Genomic DNA, 23,934 nt, shown 5'->3' with positions numbered 1-23,934 from the left:
GATGTGCCCCCGAGACAACTGCTCCAACTCTTTTCACCACAACACTACAAAAATTGATGAACAAATTCCAACCCAGAGGCCATCATGCAAAGATCTTGCAGGAGGTCTCCAGAATGTGGTTTCAGGTACATAGTGTAAAAACAGATAATCTAGGCATGTGATGCCATTCACCTTATTAAAGTTTAGTGTACCATTAAAGTTATACAGAAGCACTGTTAATTTCAAGTCAAAATGTTACATGTTGGGGTTTTCACTCACACGGTCATGACCTCAGTCTGAGAAAACAAAATCATTGCTGTAAACATGGGGGATGGGATAACAAAAGCTAGAATCTCAGGCAGTTGACTAAGGCTTTTTAGGATAATGTTGCACAAGCTTCCATTAGAGATTCCAGACTTCATATGGAACTTCGTGTAAGCTTATTTCTTTTAGTTCACCTTTACATTAAAAACATTTTATTTATACAGGTAATCCATGTTTAATCCTAAATGTTCCTTTGTTTTGGAGATTGGGTACAGGTTGTGATATTTCTACATCCCACCAATCACTTCGAGTAAAACCTTGCCATAATTAGTAAGAATAATGGCCAAAGGTACAAAAATTATACATGTTTTATTAAACCACAATAATCAATTTAAGCTGCTGTAATTGGTATGTCTATAAAAAGATTTGGTAAAAGTATGTTATGTGAAAGAGGTAACATACTAATTAATCCAATTCTTCCACTTTCACTTTACAAAGTAGTTTTGGTTCAGTCTCACCAGTCTCATTAACCTTGTTTAAAGTGGCAATAGGAAGCTATTTTTAGAACAAAAGCTCTCCCATTTTACCCTATCTACACAGCACTAAAGGGCAGACAAAAGTTAACAGCTAGCTGAAGAACTTGCACCATTTCGAAGGGAAAGAGTCAGTAGTGGGGGCCACTAAGACAGAGTAAGTGATGCCTGGACAGATGTGGCAAGTGGCCAGTAAAATACTTTAAAATGAATGTTGCTCTGTCTGCTGGAGTCAGACGGCAACAATGCCGATGCTGTCAGTACCTTACTTTTTTCAGAAAATCATTCAAAATCAACAATTCAAAATCTTCCCCCGTCTATGACACCACAGTATTATACAAGCTGCGCACCACCCCTTATTGCCAGGGCAAGTACAAGTCCTTCAAGCAAGGGCCATGTCACAGATGGCTTAAGTGACAGAACTGGCATAAGTTGAAAAAATGATCATGCCCCTTCTCTACTCTGATTGTGACGGCCTTTTGTTGAAATCTCTTCCTACTTCTGCTGTTGCCGTTTTTTTGAGGATTGGACTGGTATGTAGGCATGGCTAAGCAATACCTAATAATCAATTTCCAAAAATTTAAAGATTAAAGAAAGGCTTGTGAGGGCTGACAACAAAAATTAATTAAGTTTTTACAAGTAACATCAAATTTCCAACATCAAAACTCAAGACTTTACTCATAAACCTAATTTATCAAATAAACTTAAGTAGTTACTCGCGTATGTCTGTGTAGCTTAAAGAGAGAACAGGCCAACACTTTCTATTTAATACACAAAGAAAATCTAATTTGATTTGATTTTAGATAATTTTACACTTCTTTGTTAAAAGTTAAAATAGTTATTCACCTGTAGCAATTAAAATAGTGAGGCACACATGATGTAAGCAAAAGGCTACTTATACTGACATCACTAAAAAAGAAACACATTGCAGACTAATTTTCTAAGCCACAGATTTTTTTGAAATACAATGATTTCTTTCAGTTTGGACATTTTTCATGTTACAATTACGTTTTCTTAACTGAACAGTAACCTGGAGCTTTCAGTAGCCTGGAGCTGTGGGCTAAATGTGGTGAATTCTACCTACATTAATTCAGGTAAATCTGTAACTGCATCTTCCTCTCTCTGTTCTGGCTGTCAGTCCAGACTGAAAGAGCAGTTTTCTTTCACTGAACTGGAACATTTCCAAACTGCCCTCTGGAGTGTTTAAATCGGAGACTAATTATCACTATTTGCAGGCTATTGGGTCCTTGGGTGTGCCTAAAAGTTTTCCAGTAGAATTACAGATGTCTAATTGGCCCATTTTTTTTCTTTTGGTTTTGTGGTAGATGACAGTGATTTCATAACTATCCAAAATGAAGCTCACTGCACATTTTCGAAATTTATCTCTTATTGAATTTGTTTCTTGACTGTGGTTTTTTGCTGCTGCTAAATTTGGATTTTTCCTGTGTGGAGCACATCTCCCAGGAGAAATGTACTGATGTTGTAGTTGTCAAACCAAACACACACACAAGAGGGACTTGACTAGTCAGTGGCACATATCTAATTTGATGTCTCCTTAACTGAGAAAGAGATGTTGTGCTTCTAAATGAAATAAATTAGATACGTTTAAAAAAAACTTGATAGTGTTGCAGTATATAAGTTTAATACATGGTTCAAAATGTATATTAAACTACGTGGAGGAAAAGGGACAAAATGCATTCAGCAAATTATTATTCAAGCTGTTATAATAATGTAATGAAGAGTATTCATCTTTGCTGGAGTAAAATAAAGATATATTGTCATAAGCTTTGGTTCTGAGACACCTCAGTGACTTGAGTTACTGATTTATTGAAGTCGTTCTGTTGTGGAACCTTGTTGTGAACCTGACTGGCATTGAGACAGAGAGTGATGGAGTGGACCAAATGAGTGAGTTCAACCAAGAGTCACTGGCAGCAACAGACAAATGAGGACATCAGCTCACAGAGTGAAGATGAGTCACGTTGCAGCAGAACAATCAACATAATGAAAAATGACGTGCTTAAAGTGAGACTTTGTCTCCTCTGTACATTGCACAGTCCTGCATAATTGATACTCTGCATCATTTTCCCTTAATTATCTACTGAGTGTACCGCTTTACAATCTGCCACTTATGAGAAACACGTTTTTTTCCTTTTTGATCTACTGCGTTGCTTCACTACCTGTTACTCCTTCACTTCTGGCTATCAACACAATGTTTATTAATGCTTGTCATTCTAAAATGACTCAAAACACATGTTTAATACATTTTTTTTTTAGTCATAAATAAAAATAACTTCTCCATGCAGCTGTAGCAGTATGAACAAATAACGCCATCTGTATCTACAGATGTTCTGTTGCTTGAAGTTGGGGTTAAATGAGCTGTGAATGTGTCAGTAGGTGCAAGGTTCACCCTATTCTGTTGTGAGGTTTTCATGAGCTAAATTTCAGATTTTGCATTCACTGGTGGGAAATGAGCTTCAGTACAGGAATGTATTACAATTCAAGCATTTAGCAAATTGACTTTTTTTTTTTTGGTGCGGAAACCAACGACATAGGCTTGAAGACATTTGTAAATTCATAACTTAAATATTGCATAAATTCAAAGGCAGAATGCATTGTTAGCGCTGTGTCAGTCTTTTTTTAACAGTCTCAGCGGTGAAACCTGTGTGCATACTGGTGAGCACACTCTTAATGAGCTGTTTGCATTGAGAAACATTGCTCTCAAGGCGCTGAATGTGTATTTTCTTTATACTGATGAACCTTGTCCCATCCTTACTTCTGAAAGGCTCATTCATGATATTGACCTTTTGCCAATTACCTCATTAGCTGTGAGATGTTCCACCAAGGATCAGATGTATCAACAATGCGTAGGCACAGAAAATGTTCATACACCTTTTCCCACACCTTAACTGGTATGTATAAAAACAGAACGTGTGCACAGACACACACTTCAGACCGTGTGCAGACTCAAGATTTCACACAGCAAATGATTAGAAAATAGAAATTAAATAAAGGGCTGTAAAGGATGTAATCTGGTGTTGGAACATTTTTGCATGTTTTTTTGTCAACCTCCACAGTTGTCTTATTATTGTGAAATTCACATTTGGATCACTTGTGCATTTAAAGGCTTAATTTTAAAATACAGTTTAAGTGATGTACTATATCTTTGTTTGCAGCCACTGTTTACATTAAAGTGTTTTTTAGTTTATCTTTAATTGTGAAGTAGACAGTTTCTTCAGGCTCATCAATTATTAATATGCATGTGTGTTTTTCAAGCTTCCTATCAATCACAAGGACTTAGCTAATTACAACCACATGACCAGCATATACCACCTTCAGTTACTGTAGAAAGCCGGCCAAACTTCCTGACAGAAATCAAACCCTTTGATCAGAAGCAGGGTCCTTGGTCATTCAGATGATTTACTGGGGACCAGGACCCTGCTCACACTTCACGGCAAACAACAACTAGTTGGACCAAAATTCAGCTTGGTTCTTAAATCTGTCAAATCGGTTAAAATCGGGGGCACATTCATACTGCTTCTGCTTGGCTTTAAAAACTGTGGTGTCACTTATTCATATCGCCGGTATAACATTAGTGGGATTGATATCCTGTGCTTCATCACATTTCAGGACGGTAAGAGATTCAATTTTATTATAGTGCTCTATCACAAAACAGAGTAATAAACAGTAAGGAAATAAAATTCCTCTAGAATGTTAAGAAGACGAAAAGGGAAATTCATTTTGTAAATGTACCTTTGAGTGACATACGGTATTAAATTATACAAACATCATAGAGCACCATCTTTCACGGTGACTGAAACTGGGCGACAACCCAAACAAATATTTTATTCTCACCTTATTTTTGACACATGCTGGAGGTGCACTCATTTTTACTGCACACTCATTCAAAGAAGTTCTATATGTCATTTGAAAATCTCGCCTGGGAGGAATACACAGAAATAATCAAATTTTTAGTAATTGTATTGCCCTGACTTGGTTGTGAAAAAGCATATTTTTTTAAATTGGACCTGCTGTGTGACTCCTCATACATTAGGTGTTTAAATTTGTAATACTGAAAGCCGTATTTGGGGCCAAACATCTGTTAAATTCAGACAAAACTGAAATCATTCTCTTTGGGCCTAAAAACATGAGAAATATGCTGTCTAACAATATAGTTACTTTAGATGACATAACTTTGGCCTCTAGTACTACGGTGAGGAACCTTGGAGTTATCTTTGACCAAGATTTGGCGTTTACGTCACATATAAGACAAATCTCTAGAACAGCCTTCTTCCACCTACGGAACATTGCTAAAATTAGAAGCATCCTGTCTCAAAGTGATGCCGAAAAACTGGTCCATGCGTTTGTTACTTCTAGGTTGGACTACTGTAATTCCCTACTTCTGGGGTGTCCTAATAACTCTCTAAAAAGCCTTCAATTAATCCAAAATGCTGCAGCAAGAGTGCTGACTAGATTAGGAAAGAGAGATCATATTTCACCTTCACTAGCTTCTCTTCATTGGCTTCCCATAAAATTTAGAATAGAGTTCAAAACCCTGCTTCTTACATACAAAACTCTTAATGGTCAAGCTCCATCATATTTAAAAGATCTCATAGTCCTGTATCGCCCGATTAGACCACTTCGATCCCAAAATACTGGCCTACTTGTGGTTCCCAGAGTTTGCAAAAGTAGAATGGGAGGCAGAGCCTTTAGCTATCAAGCTCCTCTCCTGTGGAACCAGCTTCCAATCCAAATTCGGGGAGCAGACACCCTCTCTACTTTTAAGACTAGGCTTAAAACTTTCCTTTTTGATAAAGCTTATAGTTAATAATCCTCACTCAACCCTAACTAGCTTTTCTCTATACATTTATTTGTCACCACTGTATGCCATTAATTCTGTGTCCTACAACCTGTACAATGCTTTGTTGTTGCTTTTTTTTTGTTGTTGTTGCTTTTTGTTGTTGTTTTGTTGTTGCTTTTCGTTGCTCTTTTCTTTTCTTTCTCCACTTTCCACTCACCCCAACCGGTCAAGGCAGATGGCCGCCCACCCTGAGCCTGGTTCTGCTGGAGGTTTCTCCCATTAAAGGGAGTTTTTCCTCTCCACTGTTGCCTAGGGCTTGCTCAAGGGGGATTTGTTGGGTTACTTCTACATACTTGTGTAGTCTGGACTTTATTCTGTAAAGTGCCTTGAGATGACTTTGTTGTAAATTGGCGCTATATAAATAAAGTTGAATTGAATTGAATTGAATTGAATTATGTGGGCTGGTTTGGTACTACAAGATACGCTACATTTCTTTTACATTAATTATTTCTTCTTTCCTTCCTTTTATTTCCCGAAAATCACCAGCCCCATATACCTCTTAGATTATGGCTTTCTGATGGGATGAATGAGTGTTTGCGTCTCTAAACAGGATCTCATTTTGTGTCTCTCTTCACACCAGGCAGAAGAACTTTGCCCGAGGCATCGAACAGCAGCTCCCAGATGGCATGGTTGTGGCATCGGTGCCAACAGAGGTTCAGTGCCACGAGGAGCTGTCGGAACCTGTGCCCGACCCAGAATACCTCACAGGTACAAACCGTATTTTATAGTTCAGTCTACTAGCTCACAGCTGTGCTATAGTATTTCATCACTGGCCTATTGGGAATCCTCATTGCACAAAGGCATGTTAAAATGTGCTCACAGCTTGATAATCAATGTGGAAGGTGTTATACAATATATGACATTTAAGTCTTCATTTATAATGTTTAGGCTGTCTGCAATGTTGAACGTAAAAGAAGATGCTCAGTGCTAAACACATTATATGGATCTCAATGGCTATAATAGTATATCCCACCCAGAGACCCATTCAAGTTGGTCAAAACTAAAGCTGCTCATGCAAGTTTTTTTTTGGCCCAGATATTAATCCGTTTCCTTTATTAATTTGTATCCTTCAATCCGAGCCTGAGCCGATACTTACTTCACTACAGTAAGTTTTCAATCAATATGTATGTGACACATTGAAATAACAGCTGTATCCTACTTAGTCTGATTCATTATTTTCCAATAGAATCTCGGTCCAAATACCGGAGGTCCTGGTTCAGAAATAATTAGGGTCTAGGTTGAAATCGTTGTTATTTTGTTGACTACTTTATTGATCTCTCGGGGAAATATGATATGAATAAAGGAGTAACTGAGAGAATGCAACTCCTGAATAAAATAAGTTGTGCTTAACTGCAAAAAATGTCTTTGTAAACTTCAAGAAGAAAGAAGAGTACTTGTAGGCAGGAGCACGTTGACAGTTCCACAGCATAGACTTGAGTCAAAAAGCTGACATTTCGGGATGAACATGCCTTCCTCAGAGCTCGAGGCTCTAAAGTGTAAAGAACCATCAGTGTGCTCCTGCCGCTTTGCAAGTGCTCTGCTTGCTTGTGTTTGTAGACACGATAGGAACCTCTAACCTGAACACACATCACTCTTGGGATTTTCTGTAACTACATTAACACTCAGTCCAACAACAATTGTGCTGCACTGTTAAAGTGGAGCATCTTCTCTCACAAGCTTTCTTTGGCTGCGTACAGACAATTGCTATTGACAGGACTTTAACCAACAAGAATTGATATTTGTTAGTGTTGGATAAAAAGCCCTACTGTCAATCAAATCACTAAGTGCAACTATTGGCACTGGCAACGAAAGAGAAACTACTAGTTAAATGTTTTGCACGTTGTCACTTGCTAATGTTAAATAGATTCAGAATATAAAGTCAGAGTCACACAAATTTACATATTAACACACTACATGTTTTATTCTCCTATGAAGCAGAATAGTGACACAGACAGACATATTTTCACTACTCATGTGGTTCAATTCACATGCAGTGAGAAATGCATACATACACACTACAGCTCCTTAATTTATGTAATTTGACTGAGCGATATGAAAAAGTGAAAAGAAACAGTTTGTGTAACCACCTCACCAGAACAGTGTCAACAGTTAATACATTTCATGTATGAAATGAGCAACGTATGATGAATGAATCCACTGCACGGGCACTGTCTCTGCTCTCCGTGTGTTTTTGGTCCTCAAAGTCTAATGTTTTGAGATGATGCAGACTGATTCATAATAAAAATTGGGTGAATTTATTGTTACCTGATCAAATATAAACTTGTTGATCTTCAGACACATCAAGTCAAGTTTTTTTTTTTTTTTTCTAATCTAGTTGAAGATGTAACAAGCTGTTCCCAGCTGCTCATGTGAGCCCCCCTTCGAAGATAACGTGTTACAGGTAGAAAATAGTTTACTGAGGGGTCTTTGGGCAATAGATCATCTAATTTAATTTGAGGACAATTGAGGAGGAGAAGACTTGTTAGTGACTGCTTTGTGAGTTGCTTCTTACACCTTCGGTGGTAAAAGGTTAGTGCAAAACTGTAGAACTAGTATTCAGAAAGAGATGGAGGGAGTGTGTGATAATTGTGATAACACTTGGTAAAGAGGCTATTTTTGCACAGACAGGTGTACAGATGTGCCTTAAGATTTTGGCTCGGCTTTTGGCGGGTACTGGACACTAACAAAAATTTATATATATATATATATATATATATATATATATATATATATATATATATATATATATATATATATATATATATATATATATATATATATATATATATAAATAAAGCATTATTTTATAATCACCATCCAACTTAATTATGAACATGAAGGGAAAACAATGGAGCAAGCAAAGTGATTCAATATGATTTCATCTGGAAAGCCAGAAGGGGAGATGGTGATGGGCAGGTGTGGAGCTATCTCACTGTTCTCTTCATTGCCAATGCAATGACTTAACAACATACAGCCGTCTAGTTCTAACGACACAGAAACATGCAGGAGAAATCAGGAGAAATCCTTGAATCCTTGTCAACAATTTGTATAATCTCAATGTCTCATTATCATTGGGGTTTAACCTTCATTGTTTGATTGACAACCTCAAGAGGAAAAACGGTCTGACAGTTTGACGGAGAAGTTGCCTTTTGATAGAATCGGAGAATAGTATTTCTCTTATTATTCCTGAGTGCTAGCATTTAATTTGTAAAACATGCAAGAATTTTCTAAAGTGCAGGCATTTGTAAAGGAGAGGATATTCGCCCGCTCCGCCAGTATAGGTAATACCATTTTTCTTCATGTTTGGAGTGTGGTAGAGAGTACAACAATAGATGGTGTAAAATTAATAATTCTATTTCAGCATATTTGCTGGAAATGCTTTATTCAGGCAGCCTGCTGGCTAAGCTTATTCCAGGCACCTGTGTAACTGCCTCTGAGCTGCCTTACAGTGTAGAAAGCAGTGGATTGCACGGTTGGTTTATTGCTTGTTGTTGATATAACAGAGGAGATACAAGGCCTGTCAGGGCAGCAATTTAAAATCATGTGTGGTTCCATACATGATGTGGTTGGACAATCAAATAGTGATGTCAGCGAAGTGGTTCCAACTGCTGTTTATTAGAAACTTCAGAGGATATTAAATTGTTTAATCTAAATGGATCTGCTGCTCTCTTGGCTCTAAGCCCCTGTGCCTTCTCTGCCCCCTTTCTGTCCCCCGCTCTGCCTGCTCAAACCTTTTTTTTATTCCTACATTGCCCCTGGGCTTGCAGTGCACACAGCCCAGAACAGAGTGCATCACAACAGCCCTCCTCCTCTTGGGCCTCTGTGTCCGGCCTTTGCTGCAGCAGCCGTGGGCCTTATTGAAAAGTAATATCATGGATTGAGATATCATTTCAAAGCGTCCAGCAGGGCGCCGTAGAGGCACACGGTGTAGTCTGGGGCACAGTGGTGCAGTTTTCATGCTGTTCTCAATTGCTAGAAGTGAACCCGAAAAAAAGGAACGTGAAAAGATATGAAATCCCATTTGATAGAAGGCTTCTTTGTGCAGATTATCTGTTCTTTGCTCCACTAGCTTTTGTCTTTTCATAAAACCCTAAACGTGTCCTGGGAGTTATTGTCCACAAGTTAAATTAATATTATGGCACTTGCAATTAGAAGCTCAACAGTCTCTAATACCATATTAATTAAATGTAACAACACTTGCTTAGTGTATAAAAAATGTATAGCTGACATGATTTGTCCAGAGTAGCAGTGCAGGTATTCAAACATTATTGTAATAGCTTTTATCTTACTGTATGATGTCTGCTCTCACATCCCACGTTTAGATGTAAAGCCTGCTATCCCCAACCTTGGATCACTAACTCACCTCAATCTCTGGTGAGTTGTAATTTGCAGACGTTTTGACCATACTGAAAAAATCAATTGCTCAACATTTTGGGAACACTTTTATTCGAATTGTAAGAGTCAGATGAGACGATTATTATCCCTGTCATGTCTGCATGCTAAATACGAACTTCAACCGGCAGGAGATTAGTGTGGAATAAAGATTCAAAGTAGAGGGAAATCAAAAGTCTGGTTCTTTCCACAGTTTAAAAAGGTCAGAATGTTTCTTTAAAGGTTGCTACAATCAGTGGCAGTGCTAGCTTGTATGGCCCACTGGTCGAACTCCCGTTTAGTGCCCCACCTTTTTTTTTTTTTTTAAAAGCACATTCAGCACCAATTGTGTTTATAGCTATATAAAGAAATCTATAAATAATGCTTAAGGATATCATAAAGAAGTAACAAAGAATAGTTGAAAAACAGATAAACAGATAAAACTAAGATGTCTAACCCAATATGACATAGAATAACAAACGCAAATGCACAAAACTCTTCTAAAGCCTTCAGACGTCTTCTAAAGCTTCTAAAGAATTTCTTCACTTCCCTCATTCCTTGATCCAAAGTCCAAAGAAATCCACCCAGCAATCACATGATTAATTGCCCGGTGGTGGGCAGACTGCTCTTGAGGTGACATCTTTGGTAGGTTATATGCATCTTTGTGTGCATACTGCCCATTCAGTACAGGGTTTACCGTAACCTCATGTTGTTGTTGAGCTGGTGGACTTCACTTACACGCTACATACTCACCTGCTGTTTAACTAAGTGCACAAATTGTTACAAGGTTTAACAGAACAAACAGCATCTCCTCAACGCCCATGCAGATTAGCTGCAGTGTACTATAACGTACCCCTACCACCCATCCTAGAGTCAGGGTGCCTGCTCAGACTGAGCTACGGATGACATGATATAAACAATGTAACACAAAAGATAACCAAATGCTGCAAATGTTAATGCTTTTGATGTGTTTGTGTTGGTGCACTATGTTGCCCCCTCCCGAAGCAAGATGCCGCTCTGGGCAGCTGCCCATGTCACCAATGCCTAAATTTGCATCAGGGTACAATTGTAAATGGTAATTAAACACTGGTTTTAAGTACTGAAAAACTAAGCTCTTTAAGTCAACCATAATGAACTGTATTACTGTTCAGTATTTATGTTGTGAAGCCTGATTTGTTGTCACTTGTGTTATCAAAATCTCATAAAACTTTAAATGTGTTGTTCTTCTGTGCTTCTGACACAGTTCCCATAACTTCCTCTTTTACTTAGGCTTTTCAAATGTACTGTAGAAAAACACAAATGACCTGTCAGTGACCAAAGTCAGAGTCCAAAAACTGTCAACTGAAACACATTCCCCTTAAAGCTTGATATTTAATAATATATAAAACTAGAAAAAGCATTTCTAAAAAAGAAAATGCACTTCGAATGCTTCACCGCTGAAAGGATTTTCCAAGCAAAGCGGAAAAAAGCTGAACTGTTTTTGCTGAAAGCTGAATTGAAGCTGAACTATTTGAAAATACCTGACAGTGTTGCTTTTGCTAAAATAGCTGAAACGTTTACTAGTCAAAGTATGCAGAACCATTTACATCGCAGAAAGTTGAAGAGATTCTAACAATTGTCTAATGATCTGTTACTGGATCTATTACTGCAGGTAGATTAAAACCACAAACTAATTTTACCATTTAAATGCTAAAGTAATTATTACTCACGTGCATGCTACAGCATCTGCACCGTGTATCATATAGCATAAAAACTCAGGTAAAACATTTGGACACAGCTGAATCAGGTCATGTGATCAGCCTCAGATCTGTGTCCCTTACCATGGCAATGACGGCTTTCAATCTGCTGAGTCATTCACATTTGCTGAAGACTCAGACTTGATTCACAAAATGCGAACAATGTGGAAAAGTATTAGTCCTATTAACAAAATTAAAAAACTGTTAGTGGCAGAAGCTTGACTGAATACTGTGATATACTTTATTCGAAGATACCCAATAAAATGAAGGCAGCACAGCAATTTTAATGCAACCCGTTTGTGATTCAAGAAGAATTTCTGGACCCATTAAAATAGGCTCCAATGAGATTTTTAGATGGCACTCTCTCCAATTCTGGCCAAATACTGAAGGAACTGTCACTACGAGAGTAAGATTTCCTGAAAGAACACAAAAACCTACGTTTTAATGTATAATTTGTTGAGGAAAGCTGAAAGTTGACTGAAGAAAGGAAGAAAAAGAAGAACAAAAGCTAGACGTTAAATTACGTGTGATGTAACAGACTCTAGCTGGGCCATAACATTCTGCAATACACACTAATGAAGAAGGTAAAAATTCACCAAAAAGTACCTCAAACTAAAACTATGATTATTCAAAAACCATAAAAGATATTAAAAAATGGAATACAATGCCGATAGCTGAAAGTCTACTACTACTACTACTACTACTACTAATAATAATAAAAATAAAGATTAGGATTACTTTGAAGGCTGGACGTATTTACACTAGATTAAGAAATGGTGTGTATTAATATACATTTCTATATATTAATTTATATTTTTTTTTAGAAAAGATGGAGAAGTTATGTAATAAATAACTCACAACTCACAATTTACAGTAACAACTCTCTACAAATGAGGTTAATGATCAAAAGGTCAGTATTATTATAATTAAGTATAAATGAAACATTCCAGAGACGCTGAAGGTCTTCAGAGAGTCATATTCAGAGATTTCAGAGAAATCTCTGCACACAAGGGACATCCCTTTTTTAAAAATAAATAAATAAATAAATAGTACGTTTTGTTGGCAAATATAACATTGAATGTCTGACAAGAGCTTCCTAACAGAGTTTGGGATAGCGTGAGAAAAAAAATACACTACCCTCCAGCTCTCTTATATTTCAGATGTTGCTCAATAAACTGACACTTTGTTACACTGCCTTGTCAGAAATTATGCAGGTATCTTATAAATGCCTCATGAAAGCTGACAGCTCCTCACTCAGTGTCTATAAATGCACCCAGCGGTGCTTCAGGCATAGCAGATGTGTAATACAGTCGAGTTCATGTTTTTACCCTATACTTATTTTTAGACTGGAAGTAAACAAAATGACAGCATAAACCTTCTAATATAATGCAGTCCGATTCTTTAACCCTGCAAAGCTTCTAGACCCTGTTTAAGGTTACCTCATTTAGTACTTTTGAGTAATTTCTTTCAGTTTGAAAAATTAAAACGTGATCTCTAACGTTACATAACCTATTTGGCTGGGACACACCGGACATTTATATTTACCAAGGGATGTGCAGAGAGGGAGAGATGGAATATGTATATATTACTCCGTAGGAGTTTCTGTTCTGTTTAAATACATTTTAAGTAATATACTATGAGCTATAATGGATCTTTCTAGCAACAAGTAAAAATGTATCAATGATCACTGAGATAAACAAACAAATGATAGTTAACTAAGTTTGAAATCGGTAATGAAATTCAACCTGAGGACACTAGCAGCCTCGAGGACAGTCCTTTTACTTTTTGAAAGTTTCAGCCCTGGCAATTGAAATTGGAAGAACCAGGCATTTGTCCCTAAACAGGCCAGAAAGTTTCAGGATGCCAGCAACTCACCAGATGACAGGACAATCAATCAATCCATTTGTACTGATCAACAATCTTGCCACCCCCTACCTGGATATATTTTGTTTATTATGTTCACCGGGACAGTGACAATCTTACCTTATTGGCCCTTTTAAAACAGATGGCCCATCATACGCTCATTGAATTCATTCTGATAAACATTTGCTACCTCTCAGCTGTATGACAGCGAGTTGAAGAAAAACTTGTTTTGGCATCAAAATCTTGGCTGAGAAAGTGGTGCCACCATCCACATCAAGTCACCTGGGGCATCTTCTCACCTTACTGCACCTGTTCTTTTGGCCTTCACATTTCAACCGAGTGCACAAACACAAGCGTCAAACGCAGTGCTCCCCAGCCCCAGCTAGCTGGCAAAGTTCCACTCGTCTTCTGGCAGGCCGTCAGCATTATCGCTGTGCCTGCAGTTAATTGCGAAGCTCAGGTAATTGTCCGTGGGGGTAGACAGACGTGCAGAGGCAGCGTCGGCAAGCGGAACGTCTGTTGAGCTGCAATGAGAGCATGCCACCCCTTCGTCCCTTGCTGATTCGGCCAGGTTTGGTTGCTATGGTCAGTGTATTTGTCACAATGTCAGCACTCCTTGTTCCAGCTTTCTTCAGCCCTCGCAGGGGTGAAATCATTCATCTTCCTATTCATCCCTGGGCTTGGGAGCCATTCATCATGAGGCCAGAGACCTCCATCAATTATTCCAATGGGAGAAAGAGTGAGGAAAGGCAAGCTTTTGAAAGGCAAATACATCTTGATTTAATTGGAAAGCAAGTATGCTCAAGGCTGCTAAGCAGATTTCCCCCAAGATGGAGCCTGAGAGATAATGGAGCCGAAAAGAGAAGATAGACAAAGAAAAATGAGGAAGGAAATCATACAATAGAGTAAGAAAGATTGAAGGAAAGACAATGGAAATTTAGAGTATGAAAGAGAGAAAACATATAACAAAAGACGACCCAACAAGTGAATGAATGATTGTTTTCTCGGGGCAGGTGGGGAGCACAGAGCAGGGACGAGGGAATAACTGTTGGTGGAGGTCAGGAGGCCAGCAAGGAAAGGCCTGACCAGTTGTCATCCTCCACTAACAGCCATATGATGACGCTGCCTCTATTTGCAGCAGACACGTCATACGATATCTACATCTCTGAATGTATGCCTATGGGGGGCTGTATCTTCGCATGGATGTAACAGAATTGAGAACGCCAAAGGTGAATTGGTCGCCCCTGCCAGTCACCACAGCTCAGCATCCGATCCCTTGTCATCTCTCATCAAAGCCGTTGATTTACGCTTATAGGTCTGGAGAAATGGCTGACACAAGCGTTTATGTGTTCAGAAGAGAAAGTTTCAAAAGAGTCGGACAGTGCAGGAGCTGCTGAGGAGGGTTTTGGATGTTTGCACATTGCAAAAAAAGTAAGGTGGCCATAGCTTGGTGATAGTGATTATTTGCTCTACTAAAATAAAAACTACAAAGGACCCTGAAGTTACACCTGCATATTTGCCAATCTCTTGAGTCTACAAATGATCAACACATTTTTTTGTATTGTTAATATTTCAAGTGATAGATGGTATGGTCACATTTAGTGTGTTTTTAAAATAGCTTTAAAATAGCTCAAATTATTAAATAAAAAATATCTCTTCACTCCTGTAGGAGTTGTCAATATTGCATTTATAATTTTAAAAAGTTAGGTTTTACTGATAAGTAGCATACATTTGCTTTTTTAATGTTACAAAATAAAGTACCAATTTGTGAAAGAAATGGAAGAAATTAAAGAAATGATCGGTTTTTACAGTCAATTCTTCGAAATTTTGAAGTGGCTTTCTCCTCTATTCTTGAATTAAACTTAAAAAGGCCTGAACATTTCAGATTTCTGCAAAACCTTATTTATGAGGCACATGTGGAACAAATGTAGACTTCCACATTCATTATCAACAGCATCAAGTTCATTTGCTGTTAAATTTGTAAAATTTTACTCCATAGCTTTTACAGTTGGATTGATGCTGAGACAAATTTGCTTCTAAATAGAGTACTGGCAGTTTTGTACTTAAAGTACATTTAACAACATGTACTTTTTAAGGCACGTAGTAGTACTTTTAACTGAGTACTCAGTTTGTGTACTTTTGCCAAGTCTGCCAATGCTAGTATGTTGTGGTTGGGGTTTTTTGGGTCAAAATGGGTTGGGGCAACATGTGTCACATATACTCTTTGCCCTATGTTGATGCACCTAAACAACCCATTATCTCGGGGAGTAAATTTAAATTGAATGATAGAATCCTTCACTATTTGCTTTTGGTACCAACTTTGAGTGCCAACCTTATAAGTTATGATGCATGAGCTTGTGGTGGCTCGCGGTCTATATAGTGAATTAACCTCCTATCACAGGCCTACAATACCCTGGATTATTTCCCAACTCTAACCCAACCGTGTGATCAGCCCCACACGTTCATGACAACATTTTATATTTAATTAAATCCAGGTGAAATGAAGTGTAGCTTCTAGGATTTTTCTTCTTGTACTGCTACTGATTACATCAAGAACAGCATCTTGCCACCGGCACATCTTTTTCCTTCTGATTTACAGTGTTTGCTTTGTGTGTGTGTGTGTGTGTGTGTGTGTGTGTGTGTGTGTTTGGGAAAGCAAAGGCAAGACTTACGAACATGATTTTCTATGATTTTCTATGATTTTGTATCATGCGCCCCTGTGAAATGTGAAATCTTGCCAACAAAGTTTGTAAATCTCATCTCTGATTGTCTGACATGCTGCATTTCAGGGTCTGGATATATACGGGACCAGAGGCACACTTGAGCTCAAATGTATGAAATCACTGATGGATGAACTTCAAACTTTTTCTATTAGAATTTGACTTGACATTTATGTTGAAAGGTTAAGACACAAAATTAAATGCCAATTGTTCCAAACTCGGCTCCTATCCATTAATAATACATGGTTATTGGTCCGAATTGCAGTTTAGGGTAATGAATATCATTGCAATCAGTGCATTTTCATATTTAGCCTTGATTAGATTTGAATTGATCACACAGCTCCCTTTTAAGAGAGACTCTTAATTTATTTAATTTGCTTTGCTTGGGCAGAGCTGGCTGACTCTTTCTTCATCAAGGTCGTCCTTTGTGTTACTGCATTCTCTTCTTGTCATACCAAACTTGGCTTCCCCCTCGGGTTCTGCCCATGGCCTATCAGCACAGTCCCCATGCTACAACCCTTTAGATATGTCAGCACCAAGATGGCACAAAATCTATATTTTATAAGGCCTTGATATAATTAGTGGCAGTGAGGGAAGGTCATGCCTTTAGGGGCTCTTGTCTTTCCCCAAGTGTTTTTTTTTTTTAAATGAAATCCTCAGACAGCAGCCCACTCATCAAGATGTGAATTAAACACAATGGCAGATGCATTGTCACTGTTGGTAAGGAGAGTGGAGATTCCAAGTGTGCTGAACAGCAGCAATTATTTAGGTTGAATTTACTATGAAAAGCATGAGGTGGTTATAATTTATTCAGCACTGAAACACATTGTGGAGTGAATTCTTCAGCACAACAACAGCCATGTCTCATCAGGTTATTTTAGTGTCAGAGCGGTGGAAATAATTGGTGTGTTTTAGGGGTTTCCCTGAGATATGTTATAAAATATTTTTCTCCTTCAGATTAATTTGTTGATTGTTGAGTTATAGCTATATTTTAAGAGGGTACGACTCATATTGAGTGAACTTTACCTTTTTTTTTTTTTCAATCTTTCCAATGTGTTTTCCAGTTTAATGCATCTTTTATTTAGTCATCTTTGTTTTTATTTCTTGTAATGTTTAATTTGCAAAGGATGACAAAAGCTTGCAAACTAAGCAGAAAAGTGTTCCTGTTTAGTTTTTCTCCTTAAACATTTCTTCTAATGGCAGCTGGCTGTCAATGTCTTCTACCTGACTTAGAGTTTTTGCTCACTTTGTATCTTAATTGTACATTAAAAGTAAGTCACTACAGATGAAGGTCTAAATGTAAAACTTCCCTCCTTAGCATTAAGGGGTTGAGTGTAGATATTTATAAGTTTACAGTAAATTGTGCCTTGCTAAACAGATGGACACGTACGTTTATCACACAACAGACATATGCCAACATTACTGAACGTAAGCTAAATACATGTAATACATAGATCATAATTCCACCTTAAAACACCACATTTAGCAGCATAATCTTAATGTCTAGAATTTCTAAGAAAACACATGGAACTATGACCAAGATATTAATAAAGATTTTAACATGATGCACTAAATACCGGACTTAAAAGAAAAGCCTCTGCTTAAAACAGTCTAGAAACATGGATAGGGTCCTTGATGTGCACAGAGGGTGGTGAGGTGACGAGAGCGAAGGACAAGCAGGCTGGTCTATGGCATAAACACTCTGGAGGCAACAAGACAAACTGGTAAAGTGTGAGTGTTTTAAAGGTCCTTAAATACCTGGCTTGATTGTCATGAGATGAGCTGCAGCTGGCGAGTGAGGGGAGAGAGGAGGTGAGGAGTGAAGTGAGGAGGAGAACAGAGAGAAGGTGGACTTAATTACCGGGCCATATTCTAAGGCCAATTTATAAACATTAGTTATTGCAAAAGATGGCTGACTCTTCTTGGATCTGTATTTAGAAGTAAACCTCAAGTGCCATGTAATTAGAATTTCAATGAATGTTTTCATTGTAAGGTTAAAGAAGGGACACTGTGACATAATTGACATGTGGTTGGGAGAATTTCCTACATTTGTCTCTCAAACGTTGTCAAATGTACAGTATAATCAGTAGTTGTCCCAGAAAATCTCTGTTATTTGTTCTTGTTTGTCTGTTGATATGAATAATCAGGGCGTGTACTGGTCTGTACAGAGCCATGGGTTTTGATTTGAGCTTACACTGGAAAATAGAGGAATAATCTGCGGCGGCACCTGCAGAACTAATTCAGGGCAGATGGAGGGTAAACAATGAAACACCTTTGTGATCTGAAGCAGAGCAAGTCTCTTTATCAGCAGCTGCATTGTTCATCTTCAGAGGTTGGTGAAGGGCATCTACAGCCCATCATTTCACCAACGTTGTCACCATGTCCCTCTGCTCCCTTCTATCCCCCCCCCCGGGGGAAAATAAATAAATAAAATAAACAATGCTGACATAGTGGCTTACATACGGTTGTCTTCTTCTTCCATGTGATCAGTCAGCCTCACATGCAAACTGTATAGTTGGATGTGAACACACACTTTATTGTACACGCAAGCACACATCCAAAATCCCAATCCAAACAGCTGTGCTTGCCACACCTCCACTGTACTGTGCTTTGACCCGTTGATGTTGCAGCACTTTAGTCGCACATCCTTGCCAAGTGGGTTGCAACCATGTAACACTTACTGTCACTTCACTGTCTGTACTGGACTAGTTTTTTACTTTGTCAGTCTTCATGGGTCTCTCTTCCTAAGTGCTTCTCTGTCTTAAACTCCCCTCGTGCTCTATGTCAGCCTCTGTTTATCAGTGTGATGACAGGTTGTTCAGGTATTCTGCAAATTCCTTAAAGGACTCCTTCACTGATTTTGAACTTGCGTCTTTTGGTTCTAGTTTGGGTAGTAGATGTACATAAATGCAATTAAATTACCCATTGACCTCCCTATATGAAATTATCTCTCTACTTCCATATGAAAAATGCCTTCAGATAACATCACTTGGAGGAACTTTTAGTTTAAATAAGGCCATCTCATTGCTTACACTGTGGAGTTTGTAATCGTGGTCAAACAGCTTTTCCAAAGCTCCTTCAGATGACATCATCTGAACTCCTAATGAGGAAAAACTCCTGGGTGATGTCATCTGGAGGAATTTTTCAGCTAGAAGCAGAATTTTGATACAGGGAAGTTAAAAAGCATTAATGTACATTTACACCCTGAAATAAAGCCAAAGAGAGCAGTTGAATTATTTGTGAAGTCTCCTTTTAATGCATACAGTGCCTACTGTATGTGTGACACTCATGCAATGTACATGTATTGGACCATGTTTAATCAGGTTTCCTTTAATATTTAATGTTTCTTTTAAAAGTCTGTGTTAGTGATAAAAATTAGATGAAATAATGTTTTACTTTACTTCAAAGCATTTACATTACATTTACATTTCATTTAGCAGACGCTTTTATCCAAAGTGACTTACAAGTGAGGTACAAGGCAGCAAATATCTAAGTCAAGGAGAAAACATCAAAGCAAAGTCCTATCAGAAAAGTGTTCACAGTTCACGAGATGCAAGTGCGAGAAGTAGCAGAAAGGATTTTTTTTTTTCGTTTAAGAGATTTAAGTGCATGGGAAAATGCGGAAGAGTTCTGTTTTCAGCAGTTTTTTTAATATTGGGAGTGAGTCTGCTGAGCGTGCAGAGTTTGGTAGCTCGAAGCAGCAGAAGAATGTTGCATCATGTATTATTTCATATTAATTTTTTAAGTGGACATTTTTTACAGTGACAAACCACTTACATTACCGTGATTAGTTACATACAGTTAGTAGGGGAACTAAGCTCAATAACTACAGACCCCTACGAAAGGTATTTCAACATCAAGGGCGATTCTTATGTTTTTTTGTTTTTTTTCTTTGTGCTTTAAACTGATGATGGTGTGTTCTGGTTAAATGTGAACACATTGTTTATTACAAATAATTTCTCATAAATATAATTCAGGAGGTAATCACTGAAATCACTTTTAGTAATTAGTAGCATATACATGCATTTTCTAGATGACAATGTTGCCATTTGCACTGCATCTGAACAGCTTAGAAGATTAGACAAATCACAGTGATGCTTGAGTGAATTTAATAAATAGATGCAGCGTTGACGTGCAGCCATTTAAAAAAATATGTTTGTTATTCATTTCAGCTTTAATCCATAATATCAAATTAATTTTTGCATCTTTAGTCAACCTGCTCTCTCGCTTGTTCACTCATGCTGTCAGCTCATTTTTAGACCTTATCTTTGACTGTCTCGCTGTTTGGAACTATTTAAGAATAGATTTAAACGCAAGGAAATAGTGCAAGACATTTCTGTCACTCTTCGAAAAGCTTATTCTAAAGGTTTTTCTTATCACATAAAACATTTTAAAGCAAAAAAAGTGCCTTTCTGACTTATTGTATCATCATAGCAGATTTATGTATTTTATTTCAAATGTGGATTTAGCTATTGTGCAACATGTCCAATGTAATGTATTCACATGATGTTTGAATAGTCCAGCCACCTGTTATCTTTACCTCTTATTCTGTTAAATGTCATAGATGGCACTGAAGATGATTTCAGCTGTCATTGGATGAGAGGTGGGGTAAAACCTGAGCAGCATAGAAAGATATCACAGGACCACGCACAGTGACAGACAGGCGTCCAATGAATGTCATCATTTTACAGAAACTGTCGTCTTAATATGGTGGGAGGAAAACAAATTGCAAACTCCAAGCCACAGCGGCCGGCGTATTTAACCTATAACCTTCTACCACTGAGTCACTACTCCATTCCCCTTTTATAAAATGTGCCCTTTATATCTTAATTGCATTTTCTATTAGTTACTTTAGCTGGTCTTGTCTTCTGTCAAGGGCAGTTTTAATTTGCAGGCATTCTGTTGGAAATAACCCGCGGTGCAACTGCATGAGCTGTCCCTTCAGCCATTTCTGTTTTCAACCGTAACTCAAATATAAAATTTAAAGCTCAATTAATATTCAATTTTGAATGCAGACCCTCAATGGTAATCGCGGTTCAGAAAGGTTTTAATTTATTCCTCGCTGCTGATTAATTGTGTGGAATTGCTCCAGCCATTTCCTGTGTTAAACGTCAGTTAATTAGCTGACAACATTGGATGGGATAATTAATACAGCTTGGGAGGTGGGGGCTTGGACTGGGAGTCCCGGTGACACAGACCTGCCTACCTCTTAGCCACCTGCAGTCAGCGTGAGCAGGAGGCTTGTTTATGACCTAATGAGGTTCCTTTTCTGGCCTTTTTTTTTTTTTTTTTTTTTTTTTTTTTTTTTGAAAAAGAATTTGGCTGCAGTAGACACTCATGCTACGGCAGGACAATAGAAGTTGGATAAATAATGACCTGTGATCCACTGTAGAGCACACCCCTCTGTCAAAGGCTACAGAGTAAGAATTGTTTTTCTTTGTAGGAAGGTGAAGGGCATCAAGAGCTCATCTTTTACGCTACTTTTTCCTTATCCCTCCCCATTCCTAAGTGCCCCCTCCTCACACACACAACATGAAATTGAGCATCTCACTTGGATCATGGATATTTGTTTTATTCACTATAGATTACTCATGTTTATATGCCAAAGCATGTACAATTATATCACAGCTTTTCTTTTTTGGGATCATGTTCTTATACTGCAGAGTCACGTGACACACATCTATGTTTTTGTTATATAAAATGACACCTTTCAAATTAAAAGTAGACAGAAATGGAGACAAACTATCCAAGATTGGCACATGTGAATCAGTATTGTTGCCTTACATGTTATGTATAAAGCTACAATATGTTTGTATGTTAGCACTCTGCACCTCTTGGATGACCTAGTTTTAATACTCTCAAAAAGTGTAAAAAAGAAAAGTGGAGAATAATTAAACTTTCGAGGCAATAAACTCTCTTTGCAATTCAACAGTCTTAAGTTTAACCAATTAGTTTATAAAACTTCACATATTTATTCTGTTTATCTACTCCCAAGTTGAGTTACTCAATTTTGTATGCCATATTCACTGTTTGCTTATGTTTGGAGCTTCATATATTTTATTCTTGGTTTAATTTCTCTGTTCACTTTTTCAAATTTGACGCTAAGTGACAGTGCCAGCAGTCACAGTCACTTATTGGGAAATTATTCAAGTGATCTGAATGTACAATACACAATAAAGTGTTTGACACTGGCAGAACCTTCCACCTTCTCATAGATTATCATTTAATCTGAGGTTTGAAGTTGTGCTGGAGCCGATTCCACCTGACGTTATTTGGCCCTTTGGCATTGAAGAATTGTTGCAATGACTATTCTTCACAAGTACTTACTTGAGTGCTGCAAAATTTTGCTTTAATCATTGCAGTTGTTGACTGACTGACTGACTGGCATACTTCCCCTCTGGGCTTACCAGAGCTATATGCTCAGAATGTTCAATGGTACAAACCTGTAAAAACACATGTTTTTGACTCAGCTGATGCTGATACCAGCTCTGGGTATGTACCTGTTGCTCTGCCACCCTGAAGCTAACATGCAGAAGGAATGCTGAAATCACTTGGAAGCCTCAGGACTCGCCGAATTTGTTCACAAACTCAAGACCGTAGACCCAGAGCCCGTTACCCTGCTGGATATTATTGCTGATCTCTGCTGCCAGGATACTTTGAAGAGTCTGGCTGCTGCTGCTTGGTTAAGTTACAAAACTCATGTAAATAATTATTGTTAAGTATCAACTCAGCGGCAGTATTTTTTTTCTTCTCCAATACAACAGATTAGTAGGCAGAGTTTTGTTCTTTTTATTCTCAAAGTACCTAAGGGAATATCTCTACCCTTCTCCTAATATATTCCAAGCCTTTGAAAGCAGCATGAGTTTTGGAGCATAGTACTTACTTACTTATTACTGTAAACAGTGAGAGTAGAATGAGGTACATTGTTTTATTCCCACTCAATAGTCTTATAACATATTAGTATGTCCTGCATTTTTGTGTAAAGTAGGCAACATTCATTACTCAAAATATTTGATACATTTAAAGCTCCAGACATACTGTACATACTTGCAATCCACATTACTGCTGCTAGTATTAGCGGTTTCCTTGTCAACTCTGTCTACTCCTACAAGTAGTGTAAAAGTAAAACCAAAAGCTTGAGAGAAATCTACTACAATGTCTGTGTCCTTTTTTTGGAGTAGCTGTTTTTATACTTTTGAAATTAGTGGATCTCTTGCTGCATATAATATATGAACTAACATGAAGGCTGAAGATGGGAAAACAAAATGTCAGTTCTTTTCTGATTATCAACCTAGCAAATCTGCGACATGTCACTGAACATATTTGCCCTTAGTGCCTACACATATGTACGGCACAAATTACCAATGCAGTTTAAAGGACCACTGGATGTTTGCATGTACTCGATTCATTTTCATGCCCTTGTTATGCATTAAATGGGTCTGGCCTCAGAAAATTCTTTAGTGGTTTGGGTTCCTGTGCAGTTGGCTGAGCACTGTGTGTGTGTCTGTGTCAACATCTTTTCATTTTTTTTTTTTTACCAGTAAGGGTTCAATACAGATTTTAATTAGGCTTGGAAAAAGGTGTAAATGAATGCAAACTGTGGTGTGAGC

The 23,934-nt window shown here is 37.9% G+C and overlaps 1 protein-coding gene across 6 annotated transcripts in view; it reads left to right on the top strand.

Moving 5' to 3' along the window:
- astn1 (astrotactin 1) overlaps positions 1 to 23,934 on the top strand; it is a 391,153-nt gene that overhangs the window by 193,588 nt on the left and 173,631 nt on the right. For all 6 annotated transcript variants that reach the window (XM_067474376.1, XM_067474375.1, XM_067474374.1 and 3 more), the window contains one exon: positions 6,215 to 6,342. In XM_067474376.1, the coding sequence (XP_067330477.1) occupies positions 6,215 to 6,342 (128 nt within the window). The remainder of the gene's footprint in view (positions 1 to 6,214; positions 6,343 to 23,934) is intronic.

The sequence above is a fragment of the Channa argus genome, chromosome 14 (assembly GCF_033026475.1).
Source record: "Channa argus isolate prfri chromosome 14, Channa argus male v1.0, whole genome shotgun sequence".
NCBI lineage: Eukaryota > Metazoa > Chordata > Actinopteri > Anabantiformes > Channidae > Channa > Channa argus.
Note: the sequence above shows the minus strand (reverse complement) of the source record. Positions and strands in the feature narration are given on the sequence as shown.